Below are 14371 nucleotides of genomic sequence, written 5' to 3' on the forward strand. Positions count from 1 at the left end.
ATGTTATATTTTAAAATATTATTTTAATATAACCTTTTAATATTATAAATTTTTTCATAATAATTAATTTTAATAAATTAAAAAATACTCATATATTTTGTATTTATATATTTTATATTTAATTATTTAAAAAATAAAAGATTCTGTTGACATTTAAAATATTACGTATTAAAATATTGTCATTTAAAATATTTAACTATTTACTAGGATATTCTCTATTTATTAGAGTCTATCAATGCTCTTCTTTTATATTCACTTTTGATTTTCATCTAATATAATCTAATGATTTATATAAATATAACATATGTAATAAGCAGATAATTATTGTGTTTATTTTAAACATACTCTAAATATATTCTTATATAATATAATTTTTTAACCTAACAGAAATATAAATTGAAAAAGAAATAGTTTTTTAACGTAATATAAAATGAAATAGTTTAACGTAATTTTTTAATGTAACAGAAATATAAATATATTATTATATAATGTAATTTTTTAAAAATATTTATAAAAATAAAATTTATTTAAAATATTATATATAATACATAAAAATATTAACTTTTTTATTTTTTTAAATTTTTATTGTGATATCACATGTTTATTGTTTCTACGCGTTTATTGTGATATATAATACATGAAAAGATTATACGTTTAAAATTTTTAAAATTAAGTTTGTTAAAATATTTTTTCAAATTATATATAATACATATAAATATTACACATTTTTTTAAATATTATATAATAATTAATTTTGTTAAAATAATATTATATATACTATTTTAAATAAAATACATGTTTACAAATATTTGATTAAAAAATTATGTCACACAATAATATATTTTTAATAAAATTAACTATTAATAAATATTTTTTAATAAATAATTTAATTATTTTTAAATAATATAAAATAATTTAATTTTTTATATTATGTAATTAAAAATAATACTATATAATAATTAATCTTAATAAATAAAAAATATTTTTGTATGTATTTATATATTTTATATTTATTTTAAAATAAAATATTATACTTGTCAATTTTAAAATATTCTATATTAAAATGTATTTATATATGTATATACTAATATATTTTATATTTATGAAGTCTATGAGTACTCCTCTTTCATAACATTCTTTGATTTTCATTCAATAAAATCTAATGATTCATCAAAGGTGGCGCATCTAATTTGCACAAAATGATTGGGATGATTTTAAACATACTCATATATTTATATTTATAAAAAAATTATATTATATAATAATTTAATTATTTATTAAGTAATACAAACAGTGATTTGATTGATATTGAATTCGACTTGCGGAATTTGAGATTGAAGATTTGTGAGTTGATGGAGGAGATTGGCATTGCTTTGGTTGTCAAAATCACTATTCGAGGATCTGTTTATCATGTTCGTCATTTTAAGAAATCAATGAATCACAGAGTAATAAGGATTCAGATCTTCTTCCTTCTAACTCATTGATCGAAATAATTATGTTCACCAAGAAAGAATCTATTGAATGAGTTTAAAAGAAGAGGTAAGAAAAGGGGAAAGAAAATATCGAAAGAAAAATTAGGAAAAAGAAATAAAATGGCAAAATTGGCAATAATAGGATCTCAATTCACAATTGTTTTTTTCAATTTGATTCACAGCTTTGTTGCTCTCTACGCTCATTGCACCATGAAAAAAATCTCATATTCTAAACTGTTCAAACTGTGATGTTGATGGTTTGATGAACAAGAAAAAAATAAGAGAGAGAGAAAAATAAATTATTCTCATTGTTGAAGAGAATGAAAATTTCTCTTAAAAATATATATTGAATTATTACATTTTATATACTATGTTCTTATGTACTTCCACTAAAAAAATTGTAACAAATAAACTTATATCTAATATTGATAAAAAAAAATAAGGCGAAAGCTAGTGCACTTTAAATAAAGTAGAGAGTGCAGCACCCTTTAAAAAATAACCTACTATAAAAAATTATCAGGTAAATTAAATTTATTTATTTATTATTATTTTTTTATTGTTATGGCTGAACAAACAACTTAATACAGACAAAAAAAATTAAACCCCTCTCTCAACTCTCAACTCTCAACCCTCTTATAGCATCCGCTACCGCCATAATGAGAGACTCAGCGCCGCCGCCGTTCATTGTGCTCAGGAGCCACCGCCGCAGGGAGTGAGAAACTGCCATCGTTCACTGCGTTGTGGTCGTGCTCCAAGTCTCCCCCTGTTCACTCTCACGATCTCAAAAAATCCCCAAACAAAAATTAAACCCTAGCTTCTTCAAAGGTTCTGCCACCACCGTCCGGGGTTGTCGGCGCCTCCGGGTCTCCGTCCTTCCCCTGTCCCGAACCCAGGTCCTGTCTCTTAGCTCAGTACATCATCCTCATCCTCACTGGCTTCTCTGTTCGAGGCTTGGAGCAGCTCGTCGTTGTGTAGCCCCTCGCCGCTCGCCGTCGTGTAGCCCCTCATCGCTCACCGCTCGCCGTAGTCTCTTCACTTGCCGTCCTACTGTCCGCTGAAGGTTAGTGACACTGCTTTCATTTTTTTGGTTATTCCTTTTATGCTCTGTTTAGTTATTTGAGTATTTGATTCATTTCTGAATGTGAATTTATGAATGTAAATCAAATAATTGATTTTGTGTTGTTGAAATTATTGCTAGTTATGGATTTGTGGAAATTATTCTACTGTTTTCACTGATTTCTGCTTATTCTGCTTTTTTTTCCTCTTTAAATTTTGAAGTTTGAATGAAGTCTGATCTGATCTACTACATTTTTGAATTTTAATTACCTAAAGTCCCAAAAAAATTATTTTCTTTTTTTTTGGGTTTTCTTTTCCGTATGCTCATGTTTTTAGAACTTTGCTGGTTAGACTCATTAAACAGAAAGAAAAATGAACTTCAAGAATGTTTAGTGCATTTAAATTAATTTAATGTTGAATCTGTTGTGCTGTTGGTAAAAATTTTTTGAGTATATACCCATTTTGGTCCTCAAAAAATTTTAAACCAGACATTTTAGTCTTTAACTAAAATTAATTACTCGATTGGTCCCTAACAATTAATTCCGTCAGTCACTTAGGTCCTTGGCTCTGTTAACTCTAACGGAAGACAAAATGATCCCTGAAAACTCTAACATGGAACAAAATGATCCCTGACAACTCTAACAAAAGACAAATAATCCTTGACCCCTTTATTCGAAAACGACACTGTTCTTCCCCGATTTTTATCATATCTCGCATAACCCTAACATTCATACTCTCCTTCTTCACCTTCACAGTCTTCTTTTCCATCTTTTCCTTCCTCCTCTTTAGCTCTAAGATTAAGCCATGGTGTAATTATCACACGTGTCGCACCTACCTCAACATGTCATGGATCACACACTTCCTAAATCCTTGTGACTGGTACATCCACCTCCTCTGCACTTCACCCACTAAAAGCATCCACTTCCATGTCTTTGATAATATCACCTCCAACCCTAACAACGTCCATGGCATCCTCAAGACCAAGTTCTACAACTACTCCAAGGGCACGCCTTTCTCCATTCTCCGACAAGCAATATAGATTGTTGGACATCAGGATATCATGAGAAGATTCTCTTTCAACATCATATGTAAATTCTCATTTGAAATAGACACTGAGTACTTCATTCCTTCTTTTTCGGAGTCCAAGTTGGCAGACAGCGTTGACCTTGCATCCAAGCTATTACAACGAGAGCAATGTCGTCATTGCCGCTTATATGGAAACTGAAACGATTACTGAACATTGGTTCGGAGAAGAAGTTGAAGGAAGCGATCGGAGTGGTAGACAATGTGGTCATGGAGATGTTAGGGTAGAGGAGGAGGCAGATGGCAACAACAATGACGAGTCTTAACAAATCAGACTTGCTGTCTAGATTCATGGGATCCATCGAAGACGACAATTAGTTGAGAGATATAGACATTAGTTTCCTGATTATAAATTGGTTGAGAACAAGTTGAGGATTTTTTTTCTTGTGAACATTAAATTTATAGAGTGTGCATGCATTGTGTAGTTTGAAGTTACCGTGTTAGACTATTAGTGTTATACGAGATATGATGAAAATTGAAAGAAAACAGTATCGTTTTCAAACAGAGGAGATCAGGGTCCATTTTGTCCCCTGTTAGAGTTGTCAGGGACTATTTTGTCCTCTATTAGAATTAACAGAGTAAAGGGCCTAAGTGACTGACGGAGTTAATTAATAGGGACCAATCGAATAATTAATTTTAGTTGGGGACTAAAGTGTCCAGTTTGAAATTCTTTGAGGATCAAAATGGGTATATACTCTAATTTTTTTTATTGGATTTATCCTTTGAGAGCTGCTGTTAGTGTGGTTTGGTGTTGCCTTATTGATTTCAGTTGTTGATTTTTGGATATGTGGTATAAGAATGAGGTTGAATCGTGCTATAAGAAATTTTTTTTGAAGCAAGTGAACTATAAATATTTATCAAGTATTTTAAACTTTTATTATCAAAATATGTTAGCATATAGTTCAAAAGGCCCTTTAAAACAATTTCTATGGTCAAAGAATAAAATATCGTTATCTGAAGAGGAGTTATTTTAAATATTAATCTTAAATACTTTTAAAAAAGTCATTTGATATACTTCAGATTATTAGATACCTTCTAAGGTCTTTGATGACTTTAGATTAGGTTAGAAGAGTATTTAGGATATTTATAGAACTTGAGACAATCATAAAAAAGAATCTCTTAACTAAAATAAATGAGAAGTATAAAATGTAAAGAGTTAAGAGTTCAAAAGATGCTGCCTTATTGATTTCAGTTATAGTTTATGGATGATTATTTGATTTTTGGCTGTGTTGCTGCTATTTTTAACATTGTGAATGACTTATTGATTTCAGTTATAGGTGATAGTATTAATCAATAAGCAATTTGCTAGTAATAAGCTAATCAATAAGCAATTTGCTGGTAATAAGCAAATGATGCTGCTAATCCTAATCTTCCTAATTCTAGTAATGTGATGTTAAGAGCTATTCTTTCTTTAGTTTTTATTGATTATGGAATTTTAAGTGTTGAATTTCTTTTGCTACGAGAGTGTGAATGTCTTGTTTAAACTATTTTTTGGTTGTTGAAATTTTTTTTATGAAGTACTGTCAAGTTCAAACAAGTGGTTTATAATTTCTGTAAAAATTTTATATAACTTTTTTACAGGCACACAAGAATAACAGGGCAATTGGAGATTGGGACTTTTTTATATTTGTTATTTGAGTTGTAACAATTTTGTGACAGAGCGTGGTACAAATTTCTTGGTACATACTATTGCAAATATATAATGTATTAAAATAGAATTCTATTAATACCATAAACCAATATCTCTCACAATTTTATTATTGTAATGCTAGAATTTCTTCTATAATCTATAATTTATAATCGAAAATTTTGTAACATTGTTTTGACAGGAGCTCTTCTTTCTTTATCAACTAATGATTATAATTTATGAAAGAAAAATAAGCAGACAAAAAATAGAATAGAAATTACCGTTTGCCTCTGTGTTTGATGGAAACAGAATCAAATTCATGATATTCCCCGCAAGACATTCAGATTTGATGTAGTATCTTGTGGAACTCATTATCTATTGTGCATTGATTTCATAGGAAATTATTATATTTAAAGGTATTATGTTGCTGCTGTATCAAATTTCCAAAGTGTGCTTCTTGAGTTAGGGTCTTTGAGGAAAAGAAAGGATCTGAAGATAAAATATACTTTACCAAATGTGTGCATTATTAATTATTTCACCTTTCAATCATATAATACAATCTTCTTTTTGGATTATCATTCACATGGTAGGTGTAAAAGATAATTATTTTTTATTGACGTGACAAGATATAATTAAATGCAAGTGTAAATCTATTTTATATTTCATTATAATCAAATTCTTATTTTTAATTGTTGAAGAGGAGGGAAAAAAACTGAAGTAAATAGTTTTATTGTGTTTAGAGTAAGGAATGGGGGACAAGAAGAAGAAGGCTCAAATGTTTGTAAAACTAGTGTCTGCTGTTAGGACTGGATTTTTCTATGTGAAGAGAAAGCCAAGGCAGTTCACAGAGAAGCTCGAGTTTCGCAAGTACGATCCAAGGGTTAACCGCCATGTTCTCTTTACAGAGGCTAAGATGAAGTGATACACCACCTTTCAATTTCATTTCGATGATCATGGCTACATTCTTGTAGCTGGAACAATTTAGTACTGTTTTCTTTGAAACAGTGAGTTTGAATCATGCCAATCTGTATTTTTTACTTCTTTGCCTTGTGTACAATTTTCTTAACAACGTAAAATGGTAGCTGAGTGTTTAGCAAGGTAGCTGCCAATATAGAATCAGAAGATCGTTATCTTGCTAGAAGCATTAATGCTTAATCTAATCCACCTTGTATATGGGATATGTTGTCAGGTCTGACCTATAAGAATTTTCTATACTAAAAATTATAAAATAATTATTGTACGTCGATTAAAAAAATGCTCAAAGAACAAATGGAATTTAAAAATAACACTTTAATCACATCTTGTAACACAAATAAATATTTATGATCAATTTTGTTAAATGGACACTTGCTCCTCGAAAAAAGAATGAAAAAAAGGCACATGCTAAAGATAAAGAATCAACGAGTATTAAAGTTGTTTATTGCCAAAAGAAAATATGCTTAATATACTTTGGCTTGGTTTACAATAAAATCAACTATAATCGTTTCAAAGTTCATATGTTCGGATGGGCAACCTTGGAGCCCTAAAAACCAAATTTATTGTCCTCAGAAAGATGTACAAATTATACAAATGTACAAATGAAGCTTGAAATAATAATGGTATCTATTCCATTTTAGGGTAGCCGTTTATAAAATTAGCAGCACCTGATTTGATCATGATTTTAGCTACCAACCATGATAATTGATATCTTTGTCATGTTTGTTTCCGTTAAAGTAAATAGAGATTTATATGCACATTCATGCATGATGATGCACCAGAGGATGAGTTAAAAGCAAGTTCAATTAGAGCCAAACTCCTCATTCCAGCGCTCCAGTTCTTCCCACTTGCTTTTCTTTAAGTTTGGTCTGATGACCGTAATTGCCTTCTTGAAATCATTGTAAATTAATCCTCTTATCGGCTTTTCTTTAAGTTTGGTCTTGATGACCGTCATTGCCTTCTTAAAATCATTGTAAGTTAATCCTCTTACCTGGTAAAGCCAAAAAATATCATTACACAATTTATTATTCAATTTTTTTTATGAAAAAGGTAAATACTTTAACAAAGATTTTATAGTCATCTTGGTATGAATTTTTTTATTATTAAATAATAAATTATAAAATTTAATTTTAATATATTATAAAAATATTATCTTTATTTAAAGTGTAAATAAGAAAAACAAATTATACTTTTAAGTGAGTATATATATATATATATATATATATATATATATATATATATTAAATTAAATTTATATAATAAAAAATCTTTTATCATTGTCTTCATATTTAATGTTATAATTTTGTTTTGCACAAAATAAAATTATTATATATTTGTTTGCTTTTTACGTAATATATATATATATATATATATATATATATATATATATTAAATTTATATAACACAAAATCTTTTATCATTGTGTTTATATTTAATATTACAAGTTTTTTACACAAAATAAAAATTTAAATTTTAATATTATATACATATTATATATTTAATATTATTTTTTCTAAGATTCTAGTATATCTTTTTTTTTTTCTGAATTTGGTATATGAATTTTTAACTTATTTCTTATGTATTATTTATTCTAATTCTAAAGTCCAAAAATTTGTTTTTTTACAGACATATTATAATTAATATTCATATGTTATTTTTTTGTTTTGAACTTCAGCCTAATATCTAAAACTTACAAAAAAAATTCAAATTAAAAAAAAGTGGTTAATCTGATTAACAGGTTACTTTTTTAAATTCGAGCCATTCAAATAAAACATAATAAATAAAAAGTTTAAATTTAACAAACTAACAAGGTATACAATACTCCCTACTTAATAAAGAGTGTTTAAGAACAGGCCAAAAAAATAATATAGTTAACAAATTTTACAAAAGTATCGATGCAAATTGAAGGAAAGCCACAAGTTCTCGTCCACTTGAAATCACAATAAATAAACCAATCATCTCACAAAGAACCTCACAACACCTGCCACGTGTCAACCTTCCATTACATCTCATAGATTTCATTGGATGAGATTCTATCACGGTCCATCCGCAACTTAACAGTTATATCCTCATTCGATTCTTTGTCCTTAGTACTCCTCTGGTTACTCCTCAGCCTCAAAGTACACTCACATACACACACACCAACTGCTTGGGATTTTGCTCCAAAGAAAAGAAAAAAAAATGGCTGCAGAAATGGCCCTTGTGAAACCAATCTCCAAGTTTAGCAACACCACACCCAAATTTGGCACCAGAAGAATTGGTTCATACTCCAAATTCAGCACCATAAGAATGTCCACAACAACACCAACACCAACACCTCCAGCTGCATCAACCTCAACAAAGCCAAGCAAGAAGGGTAAAACTGCCATAAAGGAGACACTGTTGACACCAAGATTCTACACAACAGACTTTGATGAGATGGAGATGCTGTTCAACACTGAGATAAACAAGAATCTGAACCAGGATGAGTTTGTGGCACTGCTGCAGGAGTTCAAGACTGATTACAACCAGACACACTTTGTGAGGAACAAGGAGTTCAAAGAGGCTGCTGACAAGATTGACGGTCCACTCAGACAGATCTTTGTTGAGTTCCTTGAGAGGTCTTGCACTGCTGAATTCTCTGGTTTCCTCCTTTACAAGGAGCTTGGAAGGAGGCTCAAGGTCTGTGTGTGTTTGCTCTTTCTAGTTTCTTTATTTCCGGGAAAATGCAATTCACCATGTGAACTTTAGTTTTGGGCATTGAAAAAAATTGTGATGTAATTGTCAATACAGCATATAAAAGTGCACTATTGGTGTTAAATTCTAATTAGTACTAGGATTTTGGATATATATTTTTTGGGTAGCTTAATGTAACTCTGAAAGGATAAGCCTGAGAATGCCATTTCTATTTGATTTTCATTCTTGTCTTACAAGGAAGCAGAGCTTTCTTTGCCAATGCATTCTTCGAGATGTGTTGTTTGTACTCATTTTGACTAGTTCGCTGAATCAAAGTGTGTTGGCTCGGTTTGGAAGTAAAATGAGCATGCAAAACATTTCTAAGTCTTTATTTCTTTGTACACTTTTGGGCTTTCTATTTTTGAGACTGATGAATTGCTTTGGATGTTGAAATCGCAGAAAACCAATCCTGTCGTGGCTGAGATTTTCTCTCTGATGTCTAGGGATGAAGCCAGACATGCTGGGTATGAAAACACTAAATATTTGTTCTTCTTTCCTTCAATTTATTGTCTCATGTCTTATGCTGAATGGCCTTATCCTTTTGATTCTATACAGATTTCTGAACAAGGGTTTATCTGACTTCAATTTGGCTTTGGACTTGGGCTTCCTTACAAAAGCTAGAAAGTACACATTCTTCAAGCCAAAGTTTATCTTCTATGCTACATATCTGTCTGAGAAAATCGGATACTGGAGATACATAACCATATACAGACATCTCAAGGAGAATCCTGAATACCAATGTTATCCCATTTTCAAGTACTTTGAGAACTGGTGCCAGGATGAGAACAGACATGGAGACTTCTTCTCTGCTTTGATGAAAGCACAGCCACAGTTTTTGAATGACTGGAAGGCAAAACTATGGGCTCGATTCTTCTGTCTATCGGTAATTTTTTGCTTGTGTAGAATTTGGTTCTTATTTTTTACTCTTGGATTGTTAATTAGATTCTTAATGTAACCATAATATACGTTCCAATTTATTTAAGGTTAAGCTGCAATTTTGAATATAATAGATAATCAAGAGTTTATAAGGGAAAAGTGTGTATATGGAACACTACATTTACATGTAGATCAAACCCAATAGCATCCATCAATGTCAAGTACATCCAAGATAATTTCATTCACATATGAATTTCTTAGTCTCATGAATCGGGTTATGCCTGTCAAAGAGATCTTATTTGTAGTATCTTTCATCATCCTTCGTAATCTTTAAAATGTAATTCTCGAATTTGTTCATGCAGGTTTATGTCACGATGTATCTCAATGATTGTCAACGCACAGCTTTCTATGAAGGCATTGGACTCGACACAAAAGAATTTGACATGCATGTCATCATTGAGGTTAGTTTTTAATTTCAAATTAGCAGCAGTAATCACTATTGATGTTCAGTTAATTTTTTGTTCGTAAGTTTCTATTCTCCATAATGAAATCGAACATAAATACTAACTTGCGAAAAAGCAAGAAAGAAATTTGCAGCCTTAAGTTCCCTTAAAAACACATTACAATGAGAGCTGCTCAACAAAGAACTAACTTAGACTTCATTAATTTCAAGATATTACTCAAGCTTCATTCCTTGATTGTTCTATGCAGACCAACCGCACAACAGCTCGGATTTTCCCAGCTGTTCTTGATGTTGAGAACCCGGAGTTCAAGCGGAAATTGGACCGGATGGTTGAGATAAACGAGAAGCTTCTAGCTGTTGGTGAGAGTGATGACATTCCGGTGGTGAAGAACTTGAAAAGGATTCCACTTGTTGCCGCCCTGGTGTCTGAACTCTTGGCAGCATATCTAATGCCACCCATTGAGTCAGGATCTGTAGATTTGGCAGAGTTTGAACCACAGCTTGTGTACTGAAGTTATGCATAAAATTCCATTATTTACTCTTGATCTCCATCATAATGTTCATTATGGGTTCTATTAGTATTGCTGCCAAAAGTTGGTTGTACTAGACAGTGAGGAAACATTTACAATATTGACTTATTGAGGTCCCTTTCTAGTTATAATGTGTTCTACCGTATCTTCTAGTTTTTAATTTCTCTTTTTCTTATTCAAAGTTAACTAGAAATCAGAAGTCTCCTTATGAAGTACTTAATAAAGATATGATCCTTTTCCTACAATCTTAAATTGGAAGGTCTAACAGTAGAATTTAAGGTACTTAATTAGAAGTCCCCTTATGAAGTACTGCACATTGATCTTTTTGTTTAGCGTAGAATTTAAGGTAGAATTTTCCGTAATCTAGCTCTATAATAATGTATCCTCAGGTTATAAAGGTGTTACAAAACAATTTCCGAATGATGCAGTGAGGTTATAAGTGAACAGAACTTGTGGGATTTATTCAGAAATGCTTTGTGTCCATAAAATCTGATTTATAACAATTGGGTGTTCGCTTAATAAACATCGAATGGGAAAAGAAACCGTTTACTTGTATAGAAAAGAAAATTTAAGGTTTGAATTACTTGCAGTATAGAGCAGAAAAAAAAAATTAAAAAGATGGATTTTACACACTTTGTTAATGCCTAACAATCTGTTAGGTGGGAGAGTACAACGCGAGTCCTGCATAAGAATCCAAGAGATGCATGCAAGGATTCCAATTAACTCAAGCACTAGAAAAATATTTAGAATTGCACAAAACAATAGCTGCCACAACACACACTGAATGTTAGTCACCTAAGCTTGATGTACATTTATCCCAAACCAACTAGACTACCCAAGTATTAATTGAAATCTAAGGAAGAATCACACATTTAGCACAAAAATAGTAACAAAGTTTAATCCGATTTAGTTTTCGAGGCAGTCTTATCTTGTTTAACGGGCTGCACTAACAATTTGAATGTCCAAACTGCCAATATAGTTGCCTCTATGGGGGCAATCCAGTACACAAGAATGTGCTCCTTTGTTATGTGATCTCCTCTAGCATAAGCCCACCCCATTACCTGAAACATAGTCAAACAATGTTTTAATCTTTGATAAGATAACAATATAGAAGGTTTTTTAGCAAAAACTATTCGAAAGGATTCTCGCAATTTTTAATTTTACACTTGACGAGATCAAGTGTGATCTTTTTGGAGTAGTGTGCTTACAGAGGCAGGGTTCATACAACCACCAGTAAGATCCGAGCCAAGTATATGAAGTGTTAGCTTCGAGAGACTGGATATCCATGTTTTCATGAAGAAACCTCCACGAAGATTCGTGGTGAGACCAAGAGAAATGGTCACAATTGCATACGTTAGTAACCCTTCTGTCAAGGCACCCCGATGAATGTTAGTGTTCAAGCGCGGTCCACGTCCTACTTCAGGAATCGTATCAATTAGAAGCTTAACTCCAATTATAGATCCAAGCACCTGGAGATAATGAAACCAAGCATATTAGAATGGTAATCTTCCATTCAAGTTGAGTTTGAGATGGAAAATCAAAATGGTTCAACTAAACTAAAGACGTGACATTATGCGCAAGTTAGCAATGTTATGTCAAATAACACCCCTGGTTCCTCACGCATCGGACATTATCATTGATTTTCTGTGTGCCATCAAATCAACTATGATAAGATATGTATTACAACAACTATCATTAGTACTAGAGTATATGGATTTCCACAGCATGTAGGGTGTGAGGGAAAAAGATCTAAGGAGATTCGTAAACTGATACAGGTTGCCGATGATTGAATTTCTAACTTCCATAATATACGAGTCTATTTTAATTTAAGAATGATTAAACGTTTATTTTTTCACTTTACAGAAACTTATGCATTTTTGAGACATACAGAAATATACTGAATACAAAAACTCGTTTATTTCTGGAGGCAACATATATATATATTAACTTCCCTTATAAATAATTCAAAGCAACATAAGAATCCAGAAAAAAATGTGAAAATGGTTATGCAAACTGCAACTGATGAAGAGTTTTGTTAAGGGGCAGGGTTTTGAAGAAGGTAACCTGAGCGGGGATCCGGGCAGCAACACAGTAAAAGAAGCTTCGGAAGCCTGCAGAGAAGGCAGAGGACAAAACGGTTAGGGGGTTGTAGGCCCCACCACGTGTGGCATTGGAAAGGAAGGCAAAGACGAACATGTTGGCCACAGAGAGCCCCATCTTCACAATCTCCGCGGCCAGGTGACCGTGATGGCGGCCCACTTGCATCACATCGAAGACGAGCATCCTCACAACAACGCCAGACCACACCCACATCGCGGACAGCACAAAGTCCCACAACACCAGCCTCGTCCGCTCTCCCATCTCCGATGTCGAACGTCTCCACTTGGCTACGGTGGCGCTGACGTGGCCATAGATGATGCAAATGAAACCGTGTCCAGGCAATTTTAACTCTTCATCTCATCTCTAGGATGCCAATTTTCTTTTTATGGAAGGAGAAAGTGTGTTGCGCTTCGTCGTCAAGCTAATTCCTTTAAACAGTCCGTTTTGTTAAGCATATACTCAAATTGGTCCTACAAAATTTTGCGTCTTAAATTTTTGTTTATAAAAATTTTTTTATTGAATTTTATAAAAATAAAATATATAAATTTTTATTTTAATTAAATTTATTATTTTTAAAAGATGTAATAATAAATTTATAAAAATAACTAAGCATAAATTGATAATAAAAAAGATTAGATCGATTAACGAAAGAGATGAGATAACAAAATTTTAAAAATTATATTATTACATGATATTGTTATTTATTATTAACAATAAAATTTTATAATTAAATTATTTATTTAACTACCGCGTTTCGGACATATTTTGTACACGACACTCACCGATAATCCTGTACATCATAGGCAGTAACAAACTTTTAGGACGGTGGATGTTACGATACTCCCCTAATGTTTGGAGTTTTGAAATTCCATTATACTATTAATATTGTAATATGCGTTGGCACAGTATTCTAAGAGATATTCTATTAATATAGTTTTTATTGTATATTAATAATATCATTAAATAATTAATGTCAAAAAATTATATTTTTTAAAAAAGTTAATACTTAAAAAATTAACATTAATTTAAAATTATACTTTTAAATAAAATTATAAAATAATCATAAAATATTAATCTCTCATCTTTACTTATTAACGTTTTTTATTTTAGTATTTTATTAATGTTAATTTTTTTACTGAAATAAAATAAAAAAATTATTGTTTCCCATAACATTTTTTATTTTTATCTTTTAAAATTTATTTTATTTTAGAATTTCATAAACTCATTGCAATACGATCTAAATCGTACTGGTATATTTTTATTTTTATTTTTATTTAATCTAATTTTATTCACATAATTTAAAATTTTAAATTATAAAATTTTTAAATTAAAATTTAAATAAATATAATTTAATTAATAACTTAATTTAATTTGATAAAAATATACGTATTTATATTATTATACTTGTATGATTAATTATATTTATTTGATTTTAAAAAAAAAGTAACTATTTGTTTCTATTTTAGTGTTTTAA

General features: G+C 30.7%; 3 protein-coding genes across 3 annotated transcripts; 2 read left to right on the top strand and 1 right to left on the bottom strand.

Moving 5' to 3' along the window:
- The first annotated feature begins 5980 nt into the window (after nucleotides 1-5980).
- LOC112698213 (uncharacterized) lies at nucleotides 5981-6253 on the top strand. Its single transcript, XM_025751562.3, has one exon. It carries the CDS (start codon nucleotides 5987-5989, stop codon nucleotides 6158-6160), a length of 174 nt encoding a protein of 57 aa, XP_025607347.1. The 5' UTR covers nucleotides 5981-5986; the 3' UTR covers nucleotides 6161-6253.
- A 1805-nt stretch (nucleotides 6254-8058) lies between these two features.
- Nucleotides 8059-10925, top strand: LOC112696804 (magnesium-protoporphyrin IX monomethyl ester [oxidative] cyclase, chloroplastic). Its single transcript, XM_025749683.3, has 5 exons — nucleotides 8059-8874; nucleotides 9328-9392; nucleotides 9484-9811; nucleotides 10167-10265; nucleotides 10516-10925. The coding sequence occupies exons 1-5, from the start codon at nucleotides 8395-8397 to the stop codon at nucleotides 10777-10779; spliced, it is 1236 nt and encodes a 411-aa protein (XP_025605468.1). The 5' UTR covers nucleotides 8059-8394; the 3' UTR covers nucleotides 10780-10925.
- Nucleotides 10926-11407: 482 nt separating this feature from the next.
- Nucleotides 11408-13394, bottom strand: LOC112696805 (probable aquaporin SIP2-1). The gene is made up of 3 exons (XM_025749684.3): nucleotides 12862-13394; nucleotides 12006-12266; nucleotides 11408-11858 (listed from the first exon to the last, which is right to left on the bottom strand). The coding sequence occupies exons 1-3, from the start codon at nucleotides 13156-13158 to the stop codon at nucleotides 11694-11696; spliced, it is 723 nt and encodes a 240-aa protein (XP_025605469.1). The 5' UTR covers nucleotides 13159-13394; the 3' UTR covers nucleotides 11408-11693.
- Nucleotides 13395-14371: the final 977 nt, after the last annotated feature.

Source organism: Arachis hypogaea, chromosome 6 (genome assembly GCF_003086295.3).
Source record: "Arachis hypogaea cultivar Tifrunner chromosome 6, arahy.Tifrunner.gnm2.J5K5, whole genome shotgun sequence".
In the NCBI taxonomy this organism is placed as follows: domain Eukaryota; kingdom Viridiplantae; phylum Streptophyta; class Magnoliopsida; order Fabales; family Fabaceae; genus Arachis; species Arachis hypogaea.

Coding starts and splice junctions, on each gene's coding strand:
- LOC112696804 (XM_025749683.3), top strand. CDS start 8,395: ATGGCTGCAGAAATGGCCCTTGTGAAACCAATCTCCAAGTTTAGCAAC. Junction 8,875..9,327: donor AGCTTGGAAGGAGGCTCAAG/GTCTGTGTGTGT, acceptor TTGAAATCGCAG/AAAACCAATCCTGTCGTGGC. Junction 10,266..10,515: donor ACATGCATGTCATCATTGAG/GTTAGTTTTTAA, acceptor TGTTCTATGCAG/ACCAACCGCACAACAGCTCG.
- LOC112698213 (XM_025751562.3), top strand. CDS start 5,987: ATGGGGGACAAGAAGAAGAAGGCTCAAATGTTTGTAAAACTAGTGTCT.
- LOC112696805 (XM_025749684.3), bottom strand. CDS start 13,158: ATGGGAGAGCGGACGAGGCTGGTGTTGTGGGACTTTGTGCTGTCCGCG. Junction 12,267..12,861: donor CTGCCCGGATCCCCGCTCAG/GTTACCTTCTTC, acceptor CATTATCTCCAG/GTGCTTGGATCTATAATTGG. Junction 11,859..12,005: donor GTTGTATGAACCCTGCCTCT/GTAAGCACACTA, acceptor ACTATGTTTCAG/GTAATGGGGTGGGCTTATGC.